The 26,710-nt window shown below is 41.5% G+C and overlaps 1 protein-coding gene across 1 annotated transcript in view; it reads left to right on the forward strand.

The window, feature by feature from the left end:
• The window catches only part of Vav3 (vav guanine nucleotide exchange factor 3), a 327,028-nt gene that overhangs the window by 170,165 nt on the left and 130,153 nt on the right, over positions 1–26,710 (forward strand). Inside the window, exon 15 of the mRNA XM_051165697.1 lies at positions 537–646. Coding sequence (XP_051021654.1) covers positions 537–646 — 110 coding nt within the window. The remainder of the gene's footprint in view (positions 1–536; positions 647–26,710) is intronic.

Consider the following 26,710-nt stretch of genomic DNA (forward strand, 5'->3'; position numbering starts at 1 on the left):
CCTTAGTGTTTGCATATAACCCATGCATGTCTTTCTATACAATTTTAAACATCTCTAGGTTCTTTATAATACCTAAGATAACACTTAAATTCCTGTAAGCAGCTGTTAATACCACATTGTTTCGCAATAATAACGAGGGAAAAGGCTCTGTACAGGTTTAGGACAGATGCTATTACTATTGTCTTCACCTGCAGTTACTGAGTATTTGAATACAGACTCTGCACATCTGGAGTCAGATGTATTAGTGTGAGATGCTGTTTACTGAGTCAGGCATTTAGTTTTCAGAGATTGATTTGGTCCAGTCTTCTGTGAGCTATGGTTGGGTCGTGACAGAGTTGATCTGACCATTTCCAGTCCCTAAGATCAATATGGTAACAACGGTGTTCTCATCAATATGAAGTTGAGTGTAATCATCAGTGTTAATGCTGATAGAGTTATAAGGTTTCATGTGGATGGTTGTGATGGTGTGCCGTGAACCTGGAAATGTGTTTTTAACAATGGATAATTATTAACTTGAAGACTATTCATTTTCACAGTGGTCTTATGGCTTCTACCTCATCCATACCCAAGGACAGAATGGACTAGAATTTTATTGCAAAACAAAAGATTTAAAGAAAAAATGGCTGGAACAGTTTGAAATGGCTTTGTGAGTATTTCTACTTTTAAAGTTTATTTGTGTCTGTGATGTGCACTTACACAAACATGTGGTGTGTGTGTGTGTATGTGTGTGTGTGCGTGTGCGCGCGTGTGTGTAGGCCAGAGGCAAAATCAGGTATCTCCTTTAGTGTCTGCTGCTTACATTACATCAGCGTCTCTCAGCTGGACCCAGAATTCACTGATTTGGTTAGACCAACAAGCCATCTTGCCTTTGGGGTCCCCTCTCTCTGCCTCCCAAGCTCTGAGAGTAAAGGCTGCCTGCCACTTCTGCCCAGCTTCTACTTTGCTGCTAAGGACCCACACTTGTGTGGTCATGCTTGGCTGGCAAGTGTTCTACCTAGTCAGCCATCTCCCCAGCCCACATTTTTGCTTTTAAGAATCCTCTGTGTCTCTTATTTAAGTCACTGGTGAGTCACAGCAGCTGTTCTCTACTAGTGCCTGGTAGCTTGCACACGAGGCTCCAAGCATGGACACAAGGGCAGACTGTGGGCTGGTCATCTGATCTCCGAGGAGGAGAGGAGTGTTGGTGAATTCCTTCAAAAGAAGAAAGAGGGAGCTCCAACCTTCCCTTTGACTTTCTTTGCCTAGGGATATTTTCAGTATTTGCCTTTTAGCCCCTCAAGAAATTTAATTATAAGGACAAAATTTTCCTGTAATTACTATGTTTTAATATATACCCACAAATTAAATATTTTATTTATAAAATAAATTGTGAAAATTTAATTTATAAAACCCACACATATGCACATATGTTCATGTCCCTTGCTTCTAATATAAAGGCTGATGTCTTTCCACGCTTTCAGACTCACTTATTGTTTGAATCCTTGCTGAGTTTCAGGTATCTTCAATGAATGCTTTGGGTCTGGATTTGTTTCTGTGTTCCTTCCCTTTATTAAAGAGGAAGCTCAACAAAGAGGCGAAAATACCCAGACCTGGCTCAAAAGAAGCAGCACACAGAGCCGCAGTCGCTGGGAAGGCGCTGTTAGGTGTTTCTTTGTAGTTTTGATGTTTATAATTTAAGAAGGAGCGTTATGACCTTCATTGTGGAAACACATTGGTCACCCTGCAATAAAACTGTTAAAAGAGAGTGGAATTGACAGAGAACACTTCAGAGATTTGTCTCATTGTGCTCTAGTGTTGAATAACACTTGCTGACCAATTCTATCAAGTTTTTATTGCTTGTTATGATTTTAAGAAAGGCTTGTGTTAATACAAAATTGAGGCATAATTAGGATTGGGTTTGAATTCTTGAAGAAAACATTTTTGTGCATGTGCACATGTGTGCACAACATAGCATGTTTGTGGGGGTAAGGGAGAAACTTTTAGGAATAGATTTTTGTCCTTCTACCATGTGTGCTCTCAGGATGGAACTCAGGTTGTCAACTTTGGTGGGAAAAACATTTACCTGCTGAGCCATCTTGTTGGCTCAAGCTTGTAAAGATTTTTTAAAAAGTAAGCCTAGAACGAGTCTGGGTTCTGCTACAATCACAGCTGTAGCTGCCTACAGCCTTAGCCAAGTCGTTCGTACTCTGAAGACCTCAGTTCCTACATCTGTAAAATAGGGATACCGATGTTAGTTTGTATTGCTAGTGCTATGCCAGTGAAATGCCAGCCAGATGCTGCAATGTAAGCTGTACGGTATTTATTGATCAAAGGATTGCTACGGCTACTGCAGTAGTATTTTATGTTTAAGATCCTAATATGCTTGTGAACACAAAGCTAACACTTTCTGATATAGTTGTAGAGTCTTTATACTTGGTCATTGATTATAATAATTGAGTGTAAAGGGTCAGTAGCATAAAGGTTTTAAAGTATTCAAGTATTAGAGCATAAACACAGTATCTGTATTACAGGTTGTATTTATTTCGGACACAGGTGTTAAGTGGGTCCAATGAGGTTGGTCCGGCATGTGATCCAGAATGGTTCACTCACGTGCCTTGTGCTTCTCCAGTGAGACACCTGTAGTTGCAGAGTTGAAGGCAGAACCCCAGGATGCTGGGCCTAGTGAATGTAGCCTGAGGCTGAATGGCTCTCACACTTTGGGTCTTGTGGGAAGATGTAAGACTAGAGTCTTCCGATGTTTTCCTTGGGCTGTAGACTCTTTCTCTGAGTGAAGGAGTTTCTCCAGGGGAGGGTGGCTAGAGTGTCTTGTCTCGGAGGAGGCAGGCTCCTAGGTCTGCATGATAGACATATCAGCGACCGTTTTGTTCAGTTTTCTTAAGTCAAATAGCTCAACCTTAATACAAGATAAGTGATAAAATAAATGCTTACTCTGTCTCATGTAAGAAAGAATCTGAAGTAGGCAGAGGCTGTGTGATACAGGGTGGGGGGGGGGTTCTCTGAATATCACCTCTTCTTTCAGGCTCATGTTCTACTCTACTGTCTCCAGCATTTGGCTGTGTCTTCACAGCCACATGGTGGCTAAAAACCATCTATAATGTGATCTGATGCCCTTTTCAGCACTGTATGCATAATAATAAATAAATATTAATAAAATAAAATAAAATAGCTACTGACATTCCAGCTATAAAATCTCCATAGTAGTAGTACTCCTTCACCTTTGATTAACCTTTAACAAGATTTTTTTTCCTTTGTTTCTTTCTCTACTTTTTTATTTAATTAATTTATTCAGATAACATCTCAATTGTTATCTGATCCCTCGTATCCTCCTGTTCCTCCCTCCCTCTTGCTTTCACCCTATTCCCCTGCCCTATGTCTGTGACCTAGCGGGACCTCCTCCCCCACTAAATGGTCGTAGGCTATCAAGTCTCATCTTGGTAGCCTGCTTATTTTTTCTCTGAGTGCCACCAGGCCTCCCCACCATGGGGAAGTGGTCAAATATGGGGCACCAGAGTTCATGTCCAAGTCAGTCCCCACTCTCCACTCAACTATGGAGAATATCCTGTCCATTGGCTAGATCTGAGAAAGAGGTTGATGTTTACTGCAAGTATTGTCCTTGGTTGGTGCAGTAGTTTGAGCAGAAACCCTGGGCCTAGATCTGCCCATCATGATGTTCTTCTTGTAGGTTTCTAGAACCCTCTGGATCTTTCTGTTTCCCCATTCTCCCATAATTCTCTCACCTAGAGTCCCAATAGGATGTCCTCACAACTATCCCACTATCCTGTGGCATGCCTCTTGGGCTAGTGTCCAATTATAAGTGAGTATATACCATGTGAGTCTTTCTGCTTCTGAGTTAACTCACTCAGTATGATCATTTCTAGTTTCATCTATTTTTTTTCACAAATTTTGGGATTTCCTTGTTTTTTATAGCTGAGTAGTATTCCATAGTGTAAATGTACCACAGTTTCTTTTTTTAAAAAAATATATAAAATCTTTATTTTTTTTAATTTAATTTTATTAATTTATTCATATTATATCTCAATGGTTATCCCCTCCCTTGTATCCTCCCATTCCTCCCTCCCTCCCATTTTTCCCTTTACTCCCCTCCCCTATGACTGTGACTGAGGGGGACTTCCTCCCCCTGTATATGCTCATAGGGTATCAAGTCTCTTCTTGGTAGCCTGCTATCCTTCCTCTGAGTGCCACCAGGCCTCCCCATCCAGGGGACGTGGTCAAATATGGGGCACCAGAGTACGTGTGAAAGTCAGACCCCACTCTCCACTCAACTGTAGAGAATGTCCTGTCCATTGTACCACAGTTTCTTTATCCATTCTTTGACTGAAGGACATTTAGGTTGTTTCCAGGTTCTGGCTATAATGAATAAAGCCACTATGAACATGGTTGGGCATATGTCCTTGTTGTGTGGTGGAGCATCTTCTGGGCATATTCCAAGGAGTGGAAGAGCTGGGTCTTGAGGAAGCTCTATCTCCATTTTTTCTGAGAAAGCACTAGATACATTTCCAAAGTGGTCGTACCAGTTTGCATTCCCACCAGCAATGAAGGAGTGTTCCTCTTTTCTCTACATCCTCGCCAGCAACAGCATGCGTGTTTCTTAAATGAAGCCAGAAGTTAGTCATATGGCTTTTACATGACAAGGGAGGATGAGATGATTCACGTGGGTTTGAGTCAAGTTTCTCTTGCTGCAAAAGAAGGGAGGGAAGTGGCAGTTCAGATGCAGTCACAGCTTTGCAGAGCACACAGGGTGTGGATGGACTTGGGTTGCCCCTCCGCACTCAGAGGGACTTCCGCACCTTCAGGGAACCAGGCATCCTACATCCTTGGAGCATCCCAGTGCTATGGTGATGCAGGAGTAAGGATCATATCTGTATCTTGGAGTTCTGCTGACTGCCTAGACAGCGAGGTGGAAGGTGGACATGTTTTTTCTGCAGAATTATTCAGAGTTGAATCTGAAGGTGTCTGCAAGTAAAAGTTAAAACATGTAGGGCAAAATGAAACCAGGATGTTGCTAAGGTATCAGGCTATCATATACCATCTCAACTTCCTTTTGAAGCTAGCTTTGCCAGGAAACCCTGATAACCATGCTGCCAGCTTTCTAAGACAGGTCTTACCTTGCTCTTCATGAAGTGCAATAATCTGGGTAAATCCTGATGCTTAAGATTTTGCCCAAGGGTCGGATTTATTCCGCTTTGTCCGTTATCTCCAGTCGTTATGCTTTTCTAAGTCACGGGGAACAATGAAAACCAAGAACCATGGGCTGCTTTAACAACGTAGAAAATGCAGCCAGACCCGGTACCTCTGCAGATCAGCTCTTCCTTGTGTCCCTAGCCTCAGCCTGAGTCTCATCTTTCTGGAACTCCCTGGAATATGACTGAGAGGAACATTAAAGGGGATGATGGTGCCTGATCAATAGAATCGGCATTTTTAAGACAGATGGAAAAAAAAAATTTTTTTTAACAGAAGATGACAGTCCTGTTTATAGGATGATCAGACTGTTTTTGGTTCAAATAATTGTAGACACTTCTAAGGTGTTTAAAATCTGCTTTTAATTTGGTACATTAGAGGAAAGGGCAGAGACTGCATGGACACCCGTAAACAGCAAGGTTGTACTGGACACAAGTGCCTGTGTCTTTCTGAAGCACACCCCAATCCTTGCCCAGCAGCGTGTTCTCTGACCTTGTTTGACTGTAATCACGGCCAGCGTTCAGAATCTGCAGCGAACCACATTAGAACTTGGCAACCTCCTTAGAAAAAGCTGAATGGAGAGAGACAGCAGTGACCCACTTGGATAGGGAAGGAGAAAGCAGTTTTCTCTCTTTTTCCCTTACTAAAAGGGGTGTAGCGCTGGTTGTTGTTGAGGTCGTGGAAGACATTGTGGAGCCAAGTGATACTTAAGAGCTGAAGTTACGGAGCCTTCTTTAAGCTCCATGTAAGTGCTTGAGAGGCTGATTGGTTGGGAGGCATTGCTTGCTTTTGTTTACTCCAAAAATGATTTTTGTTGCAAATTATCTTCTGTAATTCTATTTGGTCATCTGTGAAATAAGATGATAAGTGTGTGTATTCAGCTAAACTGGCTTTTGCATGGGTGTGAGTGCCTGTAGCCAACCATGTTCAACCTTTTGTTAGGAGGCCATTGCTATCTTCCCAGATCCCTTGTGCATGCTGTGTTTTTATGGATTAGCTGGTTAGCTTTAAATGAATAAATATTCCACCCATTTTCCAGCGTAGGGAACTAGTGATCTCAGGACCATGTCAGCACTGTTGAATACTGTTGGTTAGGTATCATTACCACAGAGTGTGGTATCTAGTGCACAGGACTATCTTTATCCATGAGGGTGTGAAGTATCCATCTGCATTCAGATCCAGTTATCGAAAATGGATCTTTTTAAAATTTATTTCTTTGTTTGCCTCATTCAATTCTTGAAATTTTAGCAATTCTTACTCCCTTGAAGATACACAAGTGACTATCACAGGTGCCATCTTGGATTTCTTTTTCTTCTTTTTAAGATTTATTCATTATTATGTACACAGTACTCTGCCTGCACGTACAACACCACACCAGAAGAGGGCACCAGATGCCACTATAAATGGTTGTGAGCCACCATGTGGCTGCTGGGAATTGAACTCAGGACCTTTGGAAGAACCTCTGAGCCATCTTTGGTTTCTTAACTGTCCTGGCTGGCTGGCAGAGTGCTGAGGGGGCTTGCCCAAGGAGAACGAGCACAGAGGTCAGCCAGTCTCTGTTTAGATATTATTCACTCACTAAATAGGACGGCTGATGTTGGTGGCAAGAAGAGGATGAATAGAGATGGAGAGATAGAGTTGGGAAGGGGCTCTGGGCTGTAGGGCTTGTGCCATAGTGGTCTAGATAGGTGGCTCCTGAACGTCTACTCTCCCAGGATGAGCTCAGAGAAAAATGCTGCCATGAAGGAGGATGGGTGAAGATGCAGCCACAATGCTCCACAAATCCGAAGTCCATTCAAAATGAGAGCCAGTGTAACTTTTTAACTTATTCACTCTCTCTCCCCCAAAGGAATTAAAGTCACAAAAGAGAACACCCATGCTACAGAATCAAAAAGGAAAAATTTAAATAACCAAAGGTTAAATAAAGTAGCATTTCCCTCAAACTCACACTCTACCAGGGAAGAACACTTTCTTGAAACTTAGTTCTTATGTAGATTGTATAAATGTGTGTTCTTTCAAATTTCAAACTCAAAATTATTTTTATGTAAATTCAAAATCTTACTTTTAGAATTTTATGACGACTAATAAAAGCAAGAAACAAAGACTTGATGGACTATATAATTCTAGTCTGTTAAAAAAAAAAGCCTTATGGATAAAGGGACTTCTTTAGTGTGGCAAGAAGGTATCTGCTGTTGATCCCTCATCAAGAAGCATTAATTTTATTTTTGTAACTTGGGAAGTGGATGTCATTCTGCCTTATGTAATTATTAGCTTTCAAATATGTCATTGCATTTTATTCTAAGGCATTTTTTATGGACAAGTAACCTGATATTAGATAGGCTCCCTTGTGTCAGTCTGAGCAGATGCCTGGGTAAGATGTATAGAACAAAGCAGGACGGATAATTTTCACATTATCCAGCCTGCCTTTTAAGTAGCATTGATCTCATCCTCACATGAGCTAAAAACTGCAGAAATAATTTGCAGCTTATGCTGCGTGCAGCCTCCTTTCCCCTGGGAGATTTAAACAGCTTCACCCAAATTGTATTCTAGAACTGGGATGCTCAGAGCCCACAGCTTTCTCAGACTTGTCTCTCCCACCACATTCCCGATTCCTTTTGGCTTGCCTTGTTTTTTTTGTTTTTTTTTTGTTTTTGTTTTTTTTTTTTTTCTATCTTCAAATTCAGAAGAAAGGCTTTACCTATTCTCTGTTATTCACATATAGTCCATGCGCTTCAGAGTTTGTACACTGACAGTGCCACAGGGGAGACTCATGCCCCGCCACTGTCCTTCCCACTGCTCAGCAGGTTTCCTTAACACCCCTATCAGCACCTATAGTATGACAAGTCTATCTGCTCCCTGCAGTGGGCAGTACTCCTCACCTCATCCTTTCTGGGGAGCCACAAGCTAATCCAAAAAGAGCACTTCTCTACCCATCCTGAGGATAGAGGGTTAAAGACGCATGTCGCCTCAAGTGCCCCCCAAAAGTTTAGAAACCTCAAAAGAAAATGCCTTGTTATTGCTTGGTGAAAGATCCATGATAACAGACCCACTTATCATTTTTAAAGACAGACACTATTTCAGATTTCTAGACTGTGTGCTGGGCGGCAGCCACAGTCCTACAGGGATCTCTTTTAAAAAAAAAAAGGAGCACAAAGGCCAGTCTCTGATGAAATGCTACCCAAGAATGTTCATTCATTAAATATCTGTGACTGGTATTGATGAAGTAGAGAGTGAGAAAGTGGATGGAGATTCTACAATCTACTGCGGAGCCTTGTTTTGACAGGGTGAAGGACTTTGTTTATACTGTCATTCAGATGGACTTGCCTCCCTATACCTACTTGAAGGTCTGTGAGAGATTTCTATAGCCTGACCATTCAAGAGCTCCGTCACTGCCCTTTTCCCATCCTGAGCTACCACCTCCTTCCTTCATCCGGGGGCTTGAATCTTCTAAAATGTAGGAATGGGTATGTGTTAGGGCAACAAATGTTAGCTCTTGGATCAGAGGGCAGACAACTTTTTTTATGGGAAGCCACGGAGTAAATGTGCTACCTAAGTCTCTTCAGAACTATTGGGTTTTATTAACGTTAAGCACTAATGCAGCAGCAGGCACTATGAAAATGAATGATGATGTGGTGCAGTTGGATGGTTGGGGGATGCACAACTGAGATGCTTAAACCTCGGGAGTTCGGTACGTGAGTGTCAACAGCCAAAGATCTCAACTCTCATGGACAACGGTGTGGGCAGACTTTTGTAGAGCCCTGTGGTTTTGTTGTTATTTCTTTGTTTAATCTAGTAGCAGTGATTTAGCTCAAGAATGCTCTTCACTCCATCAAAATAAACGCACGCCTAAACGGATTGTCCGTATTTTGCATTTACTTTTACTGTACAATCGAATAGCGCACGTGCCTGCTCAAATAGCCAAGGTCGCTTACTTAGTTAACCAGTTTTTATTAAGTGGGTTTTGGAAAGGAGAATGAGGGTGAGGCCCATAGAATCCAGGCTAGGCACAGGAGCTCCTGAGCTTTTATCTGTGTGCTGGCCGGACTGACCAACCAGAGAAGATTTTAGTTAGCGATGATCTTTGTATTCTTGAGGCATGGTCTTCCCAGCTTGAATGGCTTTGGGCCTGTTGCTTATCCGGAAATATCCTCTCGGGGATTCACTGAGGAAAACTGGAAAGTACAGAGGACACTGGTACTGTAGCATCGACTAGAACGTGAGCCTCGTCAGGGCTGACATTTCTACTGTGGTGGTACCTGCTTTAGTCTCTTCTGGATACTCGAAATTTGCCAGCGTCTTCACGGAAACTGTCGGGCTTACTGGCATAATGATGAAAATACCCACTTTCTCAGGTTTTATCCGTCCATATTTATGTGTTGGTTAGTTTGAGTCGCCAACTTTATACAGCCTAGCCTCACCTGTGAAGAGTCTTAATGGGGAGTTATCGGGATCACTTGAGCATGTGTATGAGGTGCTGTCCTGGTTGTTGATGTAGGATGGATGATCCAGCCCACTGTGGGCAGCACTGGCCACTAGACTCTACCCAGAATGAGGAGGGTCACTGTGTTTATTTCTCTCTGCCCTTGACATGAGTAGCTGCTTGAGTTTCTGCTTTTACTTTCCTGAATTGACAGGATGTAACCCAAACTTGCAAGTCAAATAAACATTTCTTCTCTAAGTAGCTTTTGGTCAGGGTACTTTGTCATAGCAACAGAAATAAAACATATACAGTATGTATATATATAATATGTTAAATATTATTTATATACACATACTTTAAAAAGGCAATCTCCTCTAGTCCCTCATACTTTTATTCTGTCTCCTAGAAAGGCTTTCATGGGCCAATGAGATGGTTCAGCTGGTAAAGGTGTTTACTACCAAGCCTGACAACTTGAGAATTGATCCCATGGGCTATACGGTGAAAGGGAAGAGTCAGTCCCAAGTTCTTCTATGATATCTACACACATGTACACATGCTTGCACACAAGCACACACTGTGAATGAATACATACACTAAAAAAATGAAACTTATAAGGCTTTCATGACCAGTTTTCATATGAAGAGTTTTTTTTTTTCTTTTTTTTTTTTTTAACAGATGTGGAATTCAGGCGAGCAGATGTGCTGCCCCTAGTTGGTGCCGAGTCTCATAGAAATGACCTGTTCACACTAATCTCCCATGTTGAGGCCAGTTCAATCTTCCTGACTCTAATGTATTACCTCTAACCTTTTAGACTCGGCAGCTAAGTAAGTGTAGTGAATTATACTAGCAGCAATAAAAAGAAGCAAGATAGGACAATGCTCAGAATAATCTCATCTGTCATAAAATGGAGTGTTTTAGTGTCCTTTGTGCAGACACAGGAGAATGTAGTTCATGCATGACAAATGATTAGTAAATATTAAACAAGTACTCTGGGTCTGTTTCTGCTTGCTGGGGATCAACTTCTCTTTTTCTGGTTGCATTCAATGCTTTTTTTTTTTTTTTTTTTTTTTTACTTTTTTTCTGGCCTTGGCTGAACATACTTAGAAGGAAGGAGAAGTCACAGGCAGTGGGGTAGGTGGGGCAGTGAAGGATTGCTATCAAAAATTCCATCAGCAAATAAGCCTTACTCTGGTTAAGACTAAATGCAAATAATGTTATTAAGCCAAATTAGCATTGGTTCCCTGGGCCTTGGTAACAGCCTTTGATCTACTGATTTTCTTTCAATAATGCACAATAACAGCATAACCAGGAGAGGTTGACCTGTTCCCTGCAGTGACGGGGCTGTCTCCTGCTTGTCTGGAGACTAACACAAAGAATACATTTGCTATGAAATTGGCTGTTGTATGGAGTCAACTTGGCATATGGTTTCCTTGAGGAAAATGACATAATTGTCGCATAGTGAATTTGACAACATTAAGCAAGATTTAACCAGTAAAGTCTCAACTGAACAGCACTACTTTTGGAGTATTTATTGATTAAAAAGTGAGAAGATTCTTGATCCATATGACACAAATAAAGGCGCATTTGGAAGTTGCAGATCTTGGCTGTGGAAACAGGAGGGACTTTGTTTCGTTCTCTACGTGGAGTAGTGGGTAAATTCAGGCTGGTCAGGGAGATTGGAAGGACATATTTGAAACAATGTTTAAATCTGAATGTGTACTGTTCAGTGCTGATCACTAATTTGTCATGTATTTTGAGCATCATGCGCACAGTTAGGAAACATTCTAGGCACCGGGAATATTCATGGTAAGTTCTCTCTAATGTGATTCATGTGGTAATTATGTTTCATATAATTCACATCCATGGATACTATTTTTATGTCAATGTTATAATGTGACTGCAAAACAGTGATGAGTTAGTTGTAAGGCCTCAGATGCCTGCCCCCCCTGCTATGTTGATCTGGAGAGAATGACAATATTTAAAAAAGTCCCATGATTGTGATGCGGGTGGGCACATTCACTTATCAACCCACCACCGGGGGTATAAAAATAGGCACTTGCAGCGGTAGATTTTTTACTTTTCAAAGAATTGTACATTGCGCTCCTTCCCAGTTGAACATGCACTTGAATGCCTTGTGTGATCAGGAGGTTCCTGGAGGAATTACTTGTTTCATCTTCAGTCAGGTCTCATGGTGGAAAATGCATCCTTACAATATGCCAATGGCCCTCCACTCAAGTGTAACTTCTCATAGTTCTTGTTATTTGGAGACAGAGTCTCAGGCAGCTCATCCTAGCCTTGAACTTGCCAGGGATGACTTGGACTCCTGATCCTCCTGTCTTGGTGCTGTGATTCCCAGTTTTCCCCATCGCACCTGGTGACTGTCACTTCTTGAATTTAAGGGTGGACATTTCCCCAAGTCTGTAGTTTCTTTTGAAAAGAAAAAGAAACTTCATTTGAAACTTCCCCGAGTTACTCCAATTAAATGCTAAGTGAGATCAAAGGAAAAACACGGATGAATTGTTTAATTTCTGACCACCATTATGGGCACTAAAATTGCAGAATTGATATAGTTGAGATGTTTATGAACACATTTTGGGATTCCCGATTGAACTTTGCACAGCGTTGTATTATCTGGATTCTTAGTGTGTTAGGAAGGATTCCGATTTTAAATCTTTGTGGTAGAGTACTTAGACTCAAGTAGCATATAGTGATAATTCCTTGCTATTACACAGTAATTTAAGTTTCTAAAGTGTTTTGGGATAATACCTCATTTGATGCTTAAAGAGTCCCAGGAGGTAGCTGGAAAAGTATTAGCCCATTTAAAAAAAAAATCAGAAAATAGAGGAAAGATTAAATATCTTGCTTGTGGTTTTTATTTCTCCCCCAGTTAACAAATGGCAGAGGCTGAGGTTAATCTCAGTCTAGGTGTTTTCTACTCTCCATGCTGCCGCATTTACTGCAAGAATACCTAACCACCCTTCTCCAGGGACGGAAGTTGCTTTCGGTCCCTGTCGTAAGCACAAGGAGCTCTGGAGTACCATGCTCCTTCACTAGATCAGCAGTAAGAGTTATAATTTAAATATTTCGACTTTTTAGTGATGCGCATAGATAAGAATTTGGTGTTTTTTTTAAAATAAAAATCAAATAATAGCTAACATTGTGCATTTCAACAACAATTCGTAAAGATGATTTCAGCTTCAAGGAATTTGCTTCAGGCAAAGGAAATAAAATATTAACTTGTAAGTTAATTAGGATCATGGTTTTGAGTTGCTGTATTTTAATCACGGGGTTGAACCTAATAGGAATTGCAAATCATTTTTTTTTTTTTTTTTTTGTTTTCTCTGTCTTGATAGTGTTTTTAGTCTTCCACTTGTTTCAGTAATGAAATTTTAGTTTCAGAGTAAAGGAATTGGGAGGGAAAGGCCCCATGGTTGGGGAATAAAGCCTGGCTAGTTATCAGGCCATATCCTATTAATGATTCTGAAGTAAAATTTCATCCTTTTCATTTAGTACTTGGGTGACACCACACATGTTGATGAAGGGAGGAAGAACATGGCACACCTTCAGGATAAACCTGGGACTAAGCATTGAAAGGCTTCTCCTTGGAGGGCGGGAGGCTTGATTGGACATGGATATCCCAATCATCTGTCTACCCTGCTTTGTCACTTGTTCGAACAGTAGCATCTCTTCCAGCCATCTTCCTCTGGGAAAATGCTCAAGTTTAGGGACTTCCGTTATCTACTTCAGAAGTAGTTAGAATATTCCAGGTATCAGGGTTCTGCAACTGCACTATCCTTGTATTTTATATATGTTCACAATGACACCATCTCTGTCTGCTCTTTGAATAAATGAAGCCACAAATAGCATACATTAGTGGGCTTTGTAAACATTTTTTTATTAAATGTAGGACTACCTTATTTCACCATGTTTGTTATGGCAAACACACAAAAACCTTCTATATTATTCTTCCCAACTTTTCTTGTATCAAACTAATGAGATAATGAACATTCGCTGACGTTAACATTCTATTCCAATTGATTTTAATGCGTCACAAATTTATGATAGGGCCTGATTTTCTACTTTTACAACTCAGCAGACAGAGGACCAAAAGTCATCTAAGCCATGGCTCTCTTTTGAGCAGAGCCTGCGCTTGTCTTTTTTTCCACTGCTTAACATGGGTTCTCATTATTTTCTCTAGAAATTCTCACCCAAATTGTAAGTGAGCAATGAAGCTGATGTTTTCAGGGCTGAGGAAATAGACCAATGCATACAGTGCCTGCTGTGCAAGTGTGAGGACCTGAGTTTGGATCCCCAACATCCAGCACAAGGCAAACAAACAAACAAACAAACAAAACCAACAGAAAAAACAAAAACAAAACAAAACAAAACAAAAAACCCAAGTGCAGCATGCCCCATCTAGAGTGCAGCATGCCCCATCTAGAGTGCAGCATGCATGCCCCATCTAGAGTGCAGCATGCCCCATCTAGAGTGCAGCATGCCCCATCTAGAGTGCAGCATGCCCCATCTAGAGTGCAGCATGCCCCATCTAGAGTGCAGCATCCCCCATCTAGAGTGCCCTGCTAGCCCCTGTACCTGTCTATTAACCCCAAGCTAGGGAAGGGGTAATAGAAAGATCCTGAAGCTCCTGGCCCAATCAGTGAAATCCAGGTTCAGTGAGCGATCCTGTCTCAAAGATTGGGGTGGGCCAAGCCTGCAAGATGGCTTAGCAAGTGCCTGATACACAAACTTGACAACCTGAGTTGGATCCCCAGAACCCAAAGTGGAAGGGTCAAACTAACTCCCAGAAGTTCTACTCTGACCTCCAAAACTGCATTAGAATATGTTCCCAATATACACAATAATGTGTGTCCTTTTTTCCACTGCTTAACATGGTGTAAAACAATAAGTAAAAACAATAATGTGGAGATTGATCAAGGTAGACACATCACTTTGGTTTCCACATGTGGGAACATCTATTTGAACACATACATACGGCATACACACAATAAAACTAAGGTTTCTACCTCCCAACCTCAAACTGTAAAGTTTCTATATTTTGTTTTTTTTTTTTTTTTTTTCATGCCTAACAAGAACATCTGTATGAAAACCCTTTGGTTTGTCTGTATCCACCAAATTTGATTTCTGTGCCTTTGGCTGATGAGTTATTGGTCAGAATCAACTCGGCAGGGAGCGGGGGGATCTCTTCTATGATAGCACATTAATAATATATATGCACTAAAGCCTCTTCCCAGAGAACATTTGAGCTTCGATGCACTGAACAGTAGCATTTTAAATTAAATCTGCTGCTGTCAGTGTGTTTAAAAAACTGGATAGCTTAGGAATATAAAGTGTTTCATACTTTATATAATAAGCCTGGGGTCATGCATAGTTTACTAAAACAGAATATGCCTGGCCTGTTTAATTGTGGTAGGGGTTTGAATTAAGTTTTCCAATTCTTACAATCTGGACATCTTTCAGAGCAAGACAAAAAATAAAAAATAAACTTTTTATCCCCACCTCTAGGGCTTCTATTTGTTAGAAAAAGAGTATAAGGAAATCTAATGTATTCTCTTCATGCCATGAGGGTTAGTAATGCTGAATTACAGGTTTCTGAATTCTTCAAGTTAGGAGGGCATCAAGATTAAAGGAATGCCTCAGACAGTAGGCACCGCTCGATTGAGCCCTACACTGCATTATCATTTCTTATCTTGACGACACCTTTATATATCTGGTTATATCACCTAATCATTCCTTCTCTTGCAGCTGATACACAGTCTTGTTAAATATTTTCTCTGTGTCTAAGAGGGGACACAGTACAGATTTTCACATATGTACAAAAGAATCTTGAAGGATTTTTTTTTCCCCCTAGGGAAATGTAATGAAAGTTCCAGGTTTGGAAACACGAAGGTCAGAAAGACTCTCGCCTTCCTCTTCTCTCAGCTGGTTGGTAGTTTGTTTGGCTAACAGCTTATTTCCCCCTTCCCTTGAATTGTCTACATCTTAGATGACTTCAGATGTGGTTCTCATTCAGACTCAGGATAGGTTCATGTGAAGGACAGCTTCCCCAGAGCCAGCACGCCGTCCTTGGTTCCTATCTTCCCTAGCTTATGCTAGAAAGTACCGTTTCCTTAGAGTCAGGGCTACCCTTTCCTCTGTATCCTTCTCAGGAAAAATTGCCAGTTCCTGCCCAGCAGCCAATGGATGAGCAGAAGGCTCAGTTTCAGTGGAAATTAGTAACACCACCTGTTACCAACTCTGTTCGACATTAACATAGGGCTTGCACAGACAGTGCAGACCTATCTTCAGCAGGGCATTCCTGACCCCAACATACTTGGCTGTACCATGAAACATCCTAATTGCAGACTACAATGAAATTTAAAGTGAACTCGAACTTTAATTAAATTGCTTGTGTGTTTAATTGCATAATGCATTGCACAGTCCAAGTTTCAATTTCTTACTCAATTATAATGAAACTCCCTTTCGACTGAGTTTGTTTTGGGGTTTAAAAACCAGCTCTAAAAGGGTATTGATGCTTTAAGAGAATCCTTGGTCTTATAAAATTTCACTCTCAGAGATGGAGTGTTTTAGTATTAGGTTTGTATTGACTCTTGATATTGACATGAGTCTAGATGTGCAAAGCCCACAAAGGCTAAATCCCAGGGGTTTATGTTTAATTTAAAATATGGCTAGCTGTCCATTGTGAACAGACCCAGTAGCTTGACAATCTGAAAATATGACTGGTTGGGGAAGTGATCAAATATTAATTTTAAATGTTTATTAGTAGACTATGTTTGCAGTTGGTTTTTAAATTCATTTGGAAAGTGAGGATTCACAGTTATCTTAAATTTCCAATAAACCTGATTTCATAAAGGTGTTTGGAGGTTAAATGCCTAATGATTAATTTATGCATAAGTAATATTCTTAATAATTTGGAGGAAAGGTAAGGCAGCTGAGGATAATGTTAGCGATGAATAGTAATGAGGACAGAAAGAATCCAAGATATAAACGTGGAGCTCATATTCATTAGCCTAAAAACAGAGTAGGAAACTGGATAAAACGGAATTTGAAATACTGGAGTTCAAAGAGTGGACAAGGAGAAAGAAAAGGTTAAAGAAAGATGTGGGCCCAGGACTTGGCCCTGAAATTTCATTCATTCATCACCTAAGGAATGTTGAAAATTATTTGTGACCTATCTTTGTCCTGTGTGCCAAGAGAAAGTGGAGGGAGTATAGGAGTTAATTGGAACATAAAAATAATACTGTAAATGAATATGTTTAGTTGCTACCCAGAAATTGCAATGTGTTTCTCTTGGTCTGGTTTTTCTGATGGTCGCTGTGTGTAACAGAATATTTAAACATGTATGTGTGCATGGGCACACTGAACAATTTTCCTGTAACAGCTAAAATTCACTGTAAGCTTGACTGGACTTTGAGCCACTGTGGAACCACACCCTGGCTGTGTCTAGGAGTATTTTTCCAGAAAAATTAAACCAAGGAGGGAAGGACCTACCCAGAATGTGGGCAGCACCATCCCCAAGGGCTGAGATCCCAGACTGGATAAAGGGGGGAACTTGTTATGAGACTGACATTTGGCTTGTCTGGCTTCTTACCTGTGGGCAGCGTGTCCAGATACCTCGTACTTCTGCTCCAATCACTTTTGGCCCATGATGGAACATACCACCAGATTGCTAGCTTATATCAGCCCTTCTTCCCCAGAGTTGCTTCTTGTCAGGCATTCTGTCACAGCACTGAGAAAAGGAACTAATACAGGTTTGTTTGTTAAGCTTTCATGTTCCTAACACTGATTCTCGGCTTCAAATTCTCTACGTTGAATAGGCTTTATTTCATCCTTGGAAATATACACAATGGTAACATGATAATCAGGATGAGTTTCATCGGTTTAATTATAAATGAAGGTACTGTTAGCATTCAGAGCCTTCTAGAGGAAATGAGATTGACAGTGTGTGCTGATTCAACAGGGTACAGGCTCTTGTAAAGCTCCAGGTGTTAATGATGAACCCTTGATCAAAAAGCTCAGCCCATGTGTGATCCAGGGAACTTGATTACTAGAGTTTTGGAGGAAAGCCTTTTGATATTAAAAGCACAAGAGGCCAGAGAATTATTGGGCAGAGAACTGATTGAAAATTATTGCCTTTTTCAAAGGCAGTTTTGAGATGTGCCCTGGGAAACTGAAAGGAGCCTGCCAGCCGGTGGCGGTCAGCACTGCCTGGTAAGGACCGCGATCTTCCAGCTAGGGCTCTTCTGTGGGAATTCTTACTGTTTGTTGCCTTGTGAGGACCAGAGCTAAGTACAAAATCCTGCTTCAGAGTGATTTGTTTGTTCTTCTGTGAGCAGTTTCTTTCCTTTTTCCTTTCTGATTGATTTATGTATCTGTCTGTGTACTCCTTTTGTGCCTTTCCTCCCTCTGAACCCAAAGAACTTTGCAAATATCAGAGCTCAAATTGTAGAAGATCATTGATTTCCACCCCCCCCCCCCCCCCGTAGCCCTGAAGGTAAGATGTCACATATCATCATTTATTTGTGAGACTGGGATATTGATAGCATAATATTACATTCTTTCATTAGAGTTTTTTTTTGGTCTAGCAATAACCTAAATTTGAAATATTTTGTGTTTACCTTCATCTACCAGAATTGCTATTTATAAGTTCCTATATCCCAGGACTGTGCAGTACCATGTTCAAGCTACCAGAAAAAGGGATTTTACTTCAACAATTTTTTTCATTAGCTTAAAACTTCTTTGGTAACTACCAAATCATTTCTCAAGAGACCCATAAATCAGGCCTTTTGGAGTTCACTCAATGTGGCCAATAGCTTTAGAGTTTGGTCAGCAGTGGGTAAACACTGAGTATCTTCTGGACCAACTATAATGGACCACAACCCTTTCCTTACTTCAGTTTACTCCATACCATCCCCAAAGAAAGGTCAATTCTGCATTATCCAGCATTTCTACACAGATGACCACAGGGAGGATTTAAGGCCCTGCCCATGGTGACATGTCTCAGGCAGAAGCAGTCAGGAAGAGGGAAAATATGGGATGGTCTATTAATTCTCAATAGACTACTTCGGCCTCTTTTGTGATCTTCCTGATGCCAGGGTATGCCCTGCAAGCACTCAGCTGATTTGTACAAGAGTAATTCTTCAGTGCCAACCTCCAAGTTGGTGCAAACTCTTGGTTGCTTTTGTCTTTCATTTCTCACTCTTTGCTTTTTTTTTTTTTAATTTTTTATTAATTTATTCTTGTTACATCTCAATGGTTATCCCATCCCTTGTTGTATCCTCCCATTCTTCCCTCCCTCCCATTTTCCCCTTATTCCTCTCCCCTATGACTGTTCCTGAGGGGGATTACCTCCCCCTGTATATGCTCATAGGGTATCAGGTCTCTTCTTGGTAACCTGCTGTCCTTCCTCTGAGTGCCACCAGGTCTCCCCCTCCAGGGGACATGATCAAATATGAGGCATCAGAGTACGTGAGAAAGTCATATCCCACTCTCCACTCAACTGTGGAGAATGTTCTGACCATTGGCTAGATCTGGGTAGGGGTTTAAAGTTTACCGCTTGTATTGTCCTTGGCTGGTGCCTTAGTTTGAGTGGGACCCCTGGGCCCAAATCTGCCTATCATAATGTTCTACTTGTAGGTTTCTAGGACCCTCTGGATTCTTCTACTTTGCTATTCTCCCATGCTTCTCTCATCTAGAGTGCCAATAGGATGTCCTCCTCTCTGTCCCAGTTTCCTGGTAAGTGAAGGCTTTTGTGGGACATGCCCCTTGGGCTAGTATGCAGATATAAGTGAGTATATACCATTTGAATCTTTCTGCTTCTGGGTTAACTCACTCATTATGATCATTTCTAGCTCAATCCATTTATCCACAAATTTCAGGAATTCCTTGTTTTTAATAGCTGTCTCACTCTTTGCTTTTATTCCCAATGTCATTGTCATAGTTTAGGTCTTGAGACCCTTCCACCTACTCTCCTGAGCTTTGGACTCAGTCAGCTTTGCAAGAGTTTTCTGTCTAGTATGTGAATAAGACATGCCTGTCTCCCTGGAACTGCTGAAGCTCATTCATGGCCCTCGCCATAAGAAAAGATTCCTGGACAAGGCTAGAATCTGGCCTTTACTCAGCAACTGCGATACATTTCCAATATATCTAGTGCTGCAGCCGGATTGAATTCCTGGAAGTTGTGGAAGTTGGCAGGGCCCTTTAGGCCTCTGACCCTTTGATCAGTGCTTTTCACTGACTTGGTATCTCTTCTCTCTTTAGATGCTATGGAATATTTCATTATTTTTCAAGACTTAGAATAAAACATAGGACATATACTTTAAGATCTATGTATAGGTAAGAACTTGGTGTACAGAAGAAGTTCAGTAGCCCAAGAGCTATCTCCTGGAATCAACAAAGGGGAATACATACAACTTCAACATTTTTCCATAGCAAAAGAAACTATTAGCAGAGCACATAGACAGCCCACAGAAAGAGAGAAAATTCATGCAGGGGGTCAATATGCCGAATTTATGAAGAACTTGTAAAATCAGGCGTCATAAAAGCCCCTCATAATCAACAAATGAGCTGGTGGGTGGGACCTGAACTTCAGAGATTGACAGCATTTAAAGTGATAGAGAAGAATATTCATTACCAGGAATAGTGACTTGGAGAGAAGAGGGGTGAGCACTTAAGGGCGCCTTGAAGTAAATGGGTCTCTTCTGAGCCTATGATGGGATGATAATAGTAGGGATATAATTTTCCTACTTAAACCATGTTTTTCTTTATGACCCACATTATTATCTCCAAAGTACTTAGTATTGTGAAGTGAATATGAACACAGTGCATTACTTGCTTAATGAACTTGGAAAAGTTGCTTGTCCTCACTGAGCTATAATTTGGGAATCACAAAATAGAGATAAGATATCTCATGGTGTGCGTTGTACATGCAAACAGGATACAACCTTTCACTATTAATTTGCCTCTCCCTGTCTTATACTCTGTACAATGCAGAGCCTTTTTATATGTTTTACTCATTTAGCCTTTATATAAGCTTTCTGTTGATTAAGAATTGTTTTTCCCTCATTTTATAACACTGGTAAAAATAATTATATTACCATAGACGCATCAAATATGAGAGGCATCATTAATTGTCCTGAGGGCTGGGCTCTACAAGCAACCTGTGTCTAGCCACTGATAGCAACATTTAATTATACCAGTGTATCAGGAGACTCCAGAGGGAGTTGGGTCTGCTAAATTGTGGCCGCTCTATCAAGCTGCTTATTTTAATATAGCTTCACTTCACTAGCCAGAAACATGGTCCCGAGATTCCCTGTCATACTGAAGGCCTTTCGGGGAACTGGTATGGAACTGTCATGGGTTGACTAGAATGAGGCAACCTATGGTGACAGCTGAGTACAACTGCTTAGTGTGACCATAGGTCTAAACATTCTGTGGGATGTTCTCAGGGCCTTAAGGATGCTATTCTGCTTGTTTTCTCAGGGGTGTACCCCATGGACATCTCTTAAAATTCTCTTTTATTAAACTCAAGGTCTTAGAAAGGTTGAAAGTGTTCCCTTTGGAATTTAATAGGAAACAACTGAATCATGAAACTTAGATCTTCTCGTCTAGTGACCCCTGAAAAATGACTGAAGCTGGCTAAGCACCAGGTTTTTAATCCACAAATGAAGTTTACAGGGATTACTATGCTATTTGTAATGTTACGTGAGAAAAGTCACGTGAAGCAGTGGCCAGTATACTCTAGATATCCTGAGTGCTTAGTGATGGCTAATGTTGGGAGTTCCCTAGTTCCTTGCTATTTGTGGTGGCTGGAGAGAACATGGCCTTCATAGGCGCACAGGGAGTGGCACTATTAGAAGGTGTGGCCTCGTTTGAATAGGAAATGTGTCACTGGGGGATGGGGTGGGGTGGGGCTTTGAGGTCTAAGAATGCTCGAGCCATGCCCAGAGAACACCAGTGTAGTATTCTCTTTCTGTTGCCTGCTGATCCAGATGCAGAACTCTCGGCTTCTTCTTCAGCACCATTTCTACCTACATGCTGCCATGCTTCCTGCCATGACCATAATGGGCTAAACCTTTGAACTGTAAGCCAGGCGTGGTTAAATACTTTCCTATATAAGAATTGTTATGGTCATGGTGTCCCTTCACAGCAATAGAACCCTAACTAGACAATATTGGCCCAGGATTCTGGCCAACATTCCTATACAATGTCTGGGAACCTGTTTGGGTCATTTCTTGCAGGTTCCGATTCCTGATGCCAAAAGGGATTATTTTAGCACTAGCAGGATATCTAACACTGCTGAAGGTTCCCTTTATGATAGAAAATAAGCAAAGAGTGTTCACCTATTCTCACATACAACTCAATACAGAATATTTTTCCTCTAGGCTCTAAAATGCAAGGGACTCCCCACAACCAGTATCTTAGTTTGTTTTGTTTTGCCACTAGATCTGGGTACTTTATAACAAGACTAGGTTAAATTTAAATAAAAACTCTAGAGTTCCAAGAACACAGTGCTGGCCCCTGCTCAGATCTCAGATATCTAATGGTAGCTAGGCAAAGATCAGCATGGAACCTTGGTTTGTTACAGTCATTCAGACACATAGGTGACAACCTGCCACTTGCAAATGGTGTCTGGGATGGGATCAATGTCATAAGACTGAGCCCTACATCAGGAACCTGTGTGGACAAGACTGTAGTGTGAAACAAGATGCTGGAGGGGTTCAGGTGAGGTTCTAAGTTTGTTTGCCACACTTCTCTCCCATGTGACTTCCTCTGGCCCAGAGAACATTCTCTGTGAAAAGAAAAAAAGCATTATTCCCTTTTAAAGGACCTAATTACCTCCCACTAGGTCCCACCTCTTAAATGTTACAGCCCCTCCCCCACCCCCTGCCCCTTTGCACTACCTCACTGGGACCAATCCTCTAGCGCATGAATGCCCAAGGGGCAAACATATAAAATCACAGCACCAAGCCACTCTCTTTCAGACACTATCCTCTAATTCAGTTCTCATATTATGTGCTTGGAGCTTGGCTCAGACCCTGTAGGTTCTGGGCTTAGTCCCACATGACTGCCTCTCCCCGAGTCACAGGTAGAATCTGCTCATAGTAGATTGTCACTTATGTCTCACTGACCCACTGTTGTCAACGGAGTTCCATGACCTGGTCTTTGGGTTTGTTTCCATTGCTAGGAAAGCTCTCGAAACTCAGGGAAACATCTTACACTGGTTTATTATGAATAAAGGCATGCTATAAAGGATATGGGTTTAAAAAAACAGATGAAAGATGCATGAGGCAGAGGGCATGGGAAGGGATGTGGAACCTCCTTGGATTTTCCTTCTGTTATACTTTCTAGGAATCCACACATACTAAGTGACCATCCTGGCTCCTCCCCAAACCTAGTCCTCCTGGGTATTTAGTGGTGTTGCTGTGTTTAGACTGGCAAAATCCCTGAACAGTACTGATCAAGTTAATTTTTAGCAACTCTTTCTTTTCTGGAACTAGGGGGTAGAATTTGAACCCTGTGGGTCACATGGTTGGCAGCATCCCCCCTCCCTCATCCCATTCTGAATCTGGCCAGTATGGCCATAAGGAATAATCTCATGAGAACAAATGTTGCTCCTTTCAGGATATCACAGACATGTGGAAACCGAGCTTCACTGTATTATTATAACAAAAGATTTCCTAGCAATCTAATATGTAAGGGTTGCAGAGACTCTGTCTGGAGTAAGTTACAAAGAGCACAGTATCTTTACAAAAATTTTTTTTACATATACATTTATATAATTACACATATATACAATATATTACCTTTCACGCCCGTTTCTCTGAGACAGCTGCTGTCTTTGAAGAGACCCAGGCCCAGAAGAATTCAGTTGTACACTCATAAGAACAAGAGGGGTCTAAGTGGAGGCTGGTAGCTCACAAAGTAGGGTTTAATTAAGGGTGGGGTGTAGTTGCAGCATTTGTGTCTGTGTGGAGGGGGAATGTGTGTGCCTGTGTGTGTGTGTTTATGTATGTGTATGTGTGTTTATGTGTGTGTATGTGTGTTTATGTGTATGTATGGGGTGGGGTGTGGAGAATTATGCATGTGCTAGGACGCTAGAGGAGGAGTTTGGTGTTTGACTCTATCAGTCTCAGCCTTACTCCTCTCACTAGATGGGAGCTAGGGGCTGGTATCTCTCAAGCCCTTCAGATCCTCCTGTTTCTCCCCCTCAAGCACGTTACCAACCATGTTCAACTTTTCCTACTAAATAGGTGCTAAGATTCAAACTCTAGTCCTAATACTTCTCAGCACACACCCTTACCCGCTAAGCCATCTTTCCCGCTTAGCCACAGGAGACTCTTCAGGGATGTTTGGTATTTGGTTGGGGAAAAAGCCCCAGGAGCACTGTGTGTTGAAGGCACAAGTCAGGAATGAACCCCGAGGATGGTGAAAAAATTTGGACATGTGAGACTTGTACTGGAACGAGAGAGCAAGACTTTGTGGGGAGCTCTTACAGTGAGTGGGAGGTTTCCTGAGGCTCTCCCTCAGCACTCAGCCTCTCCTAATGCTGGAACTAGAAAGGCTGCAAGGGCTTGATTGAGTCCTCTTGGATAACAGCCCTCCAAGGTCAGAGGCTTAATCCTATTACTATTGTCTGTTCTCCAGTGCGTAGTACATACTAGGTAAATATTTTGAAGTCCATTTTCTGGCATGGCTTGAGAACACTTTTGAGATTTTTTTTCCAATAGATTAACATGGTTCCAGTCAGACTGTTGTGAGTTTTGTTTTAGGAGTAGCCACCTCAGCTCTGCTTTTCTGTATGCTTTTTGGTGTCATTTGGGACTTTAAATTATTTCAAAATGGATAGACACTGTAGAAGGGGAAGTCCCAAATCACAAGACAATTTGAAGTTCATTGACAAGGATGGTGAGGAAAGTGTGTTTTGCAGAATATTTCAGTCTGAGTTTCTCTAATGTAATTAGTTTTGAGAGGGTAAAAAGCAACGTTCAGCAGAAAGACTGGCATGGAGGATCAATCCGATACTTCACGGTGGAGATTGAGGCTGGTTTGCGCATCTGCACAATCTGAATGTCATATGCACGGCTAACTCTGCAGAAAATAGACTGCCTTGAAATACCCTTTCTGATATACGTATAGGGCCCTCGCTAGAATCGAATGTTTAATTTAAACACAAGCTTTGCGGATCACAGTACTAACTTACCTTCACATCCCAAGTAGACATCCTTTGCAATCACAGTTTCATCTCAGGTTGGAATTAATTTCCCTTAGACATATTTGGAAAGTGTTACCACCTTCAGTTTGGATGCCCCCAAGACTCTCCATCACTCTGGGATAAAGAGCGTAAAGGTTAGCTGAGACTCCTGCTTGCGGGTGTATGGTTGGTGCTGGCGACTTGGAGTTTCTTTCAGACTCAGAAACATTTTACAGAAGCTTCAAGGTCCCCTTTCTCTAGGCAGCCCTCATGCAGTCACAAGGACATTGCTTGTGTCATTTATACAGATAGATGTGTCTGCATCTGTTTGGGACTCATCTGCTCATAATTTGAGAGCGTCATTTGCATCGTGCTTCTCTTCTGCTTTTTCTACTCTTTCTGTGGGTCCCATATTCCTTCTGTGTCTAACCTAATGCCCCTTTAGGCTTGCTGGCTCTGTATAATAGGGTGATTTACCTTCTCAGCAGTTTTCTACACGTTATATCTTACTCTACCCCTGGAAGATTTTCAGATTGTGGTTGGATCATTGACCATCAGTTCTCACATTCACCTGTTATCAGCAACTTTTTTTTTTTTTTTTTTTTTTTTTTTTGAGACAGGGTTTCTTTGTGTAGCCTTGGCTGTCCTGGACTCACTTTGTAGACCAGGCTGGCCTCAAACTCATAGCAATCCTCCTGCCTCTTCCTCCTGAGTGCTGGGATTAAAGGCGTGCGCCACCACCACCCGGCTTCAGCTTTTTTTTTTTGTATTTTTATTTATTTTGTATCTTTTTTATTGCTGTGAAGAGATACCATGACCAAGGCAGCTTATAGAAGAAAGTGTTTAATAGGGGCTTGGTCATATCTTCAGAGGGTCAGTCCATGACTGTTGTGCCAGGGAACATGGGATCAGCCTGACAGGCATGGCACTGGAGCAGGAGGAGAGCTTACATATGATTAATAAGTAAGAGTCAGAGAGAAAGAGCTACTGTGAATGGTATGGGCTTTTGAAACACCAAATCCCATCTCCAATGACACACCTCCTCCAACAAGGCCACACCTTCTGATCTTTGTCAAACAACTCCACCAGTTGGGGACCAAGTATTCAAGTAGAGCTTATGAAGGCAAGTTCTCATTGGAACCACCACACCTGTAGCATCTGTGCCCTGTTCCAGGAACATTTGCCATATTAGGACAGATAGACTGTCAAACAGGTGTTTGGAGACAAATCACGCATTACCTTAATTAATCTGCTAACTGTCCTTCCCTAGACCTGTTATCTCCTAGATCTAATTCAGCTCCTGTACATCTTTGTGGTCTTGAATAATGAACCTGTTCATATTTTTCTTTTCTACCCTAGAACTTTGGTTGAACACCTCACAATTTGTTCCCTGAAACAAGTATTTACCTAGAGTAGCCTTCGGAACCCCAGTCTCTCCTATTCTACTCTAACACAAGTCTCTGTTGTTTCACTTCTGCCTGAACCCCTATCAGTCACTCCCACAACAAGGCAGCTACTTGACCTCTCATCCCTGTTCTCATTGATCTCTTATTATTATGGTGGAACCGACTAAGACAGGCCCCGAATCCTGTTCAAATTATCTTGTCACAAGTTGTTGAATGTGAGTCTTATTGCTTCAGCTTGTGGGGGCTCAAAGAGACAGGTGTCTTATAACTCGCATGTTCTACAGAGCTTAGAATCTGAACAAACAACCTTCTAAAACATGTCTTTGGAGGATGGAGAGATAGTACAATAAATGATTAAGCCTGCTTCCTGCCCTTCCACAAGACCCATATTTGGTTCCATGTCACCTGGATCACAACTGAGAACTCCAATTCCACTTGCATACACATGGCATTGCGTGAGCACGCATGCACACA

This window comes from Acomys russatus, chromosome 23 (assembly GCF_903995435.1).
Source record: "Acomys russatus chromosome 23, mAcoRus1.1, whole genome shotgun sequence".
Classification (NCBI taxonomy): Eukaryota; Metazoa; Chordata; class Mammalia; order Rodentia; family Muridae; genus Acomys; species Acomys russatus.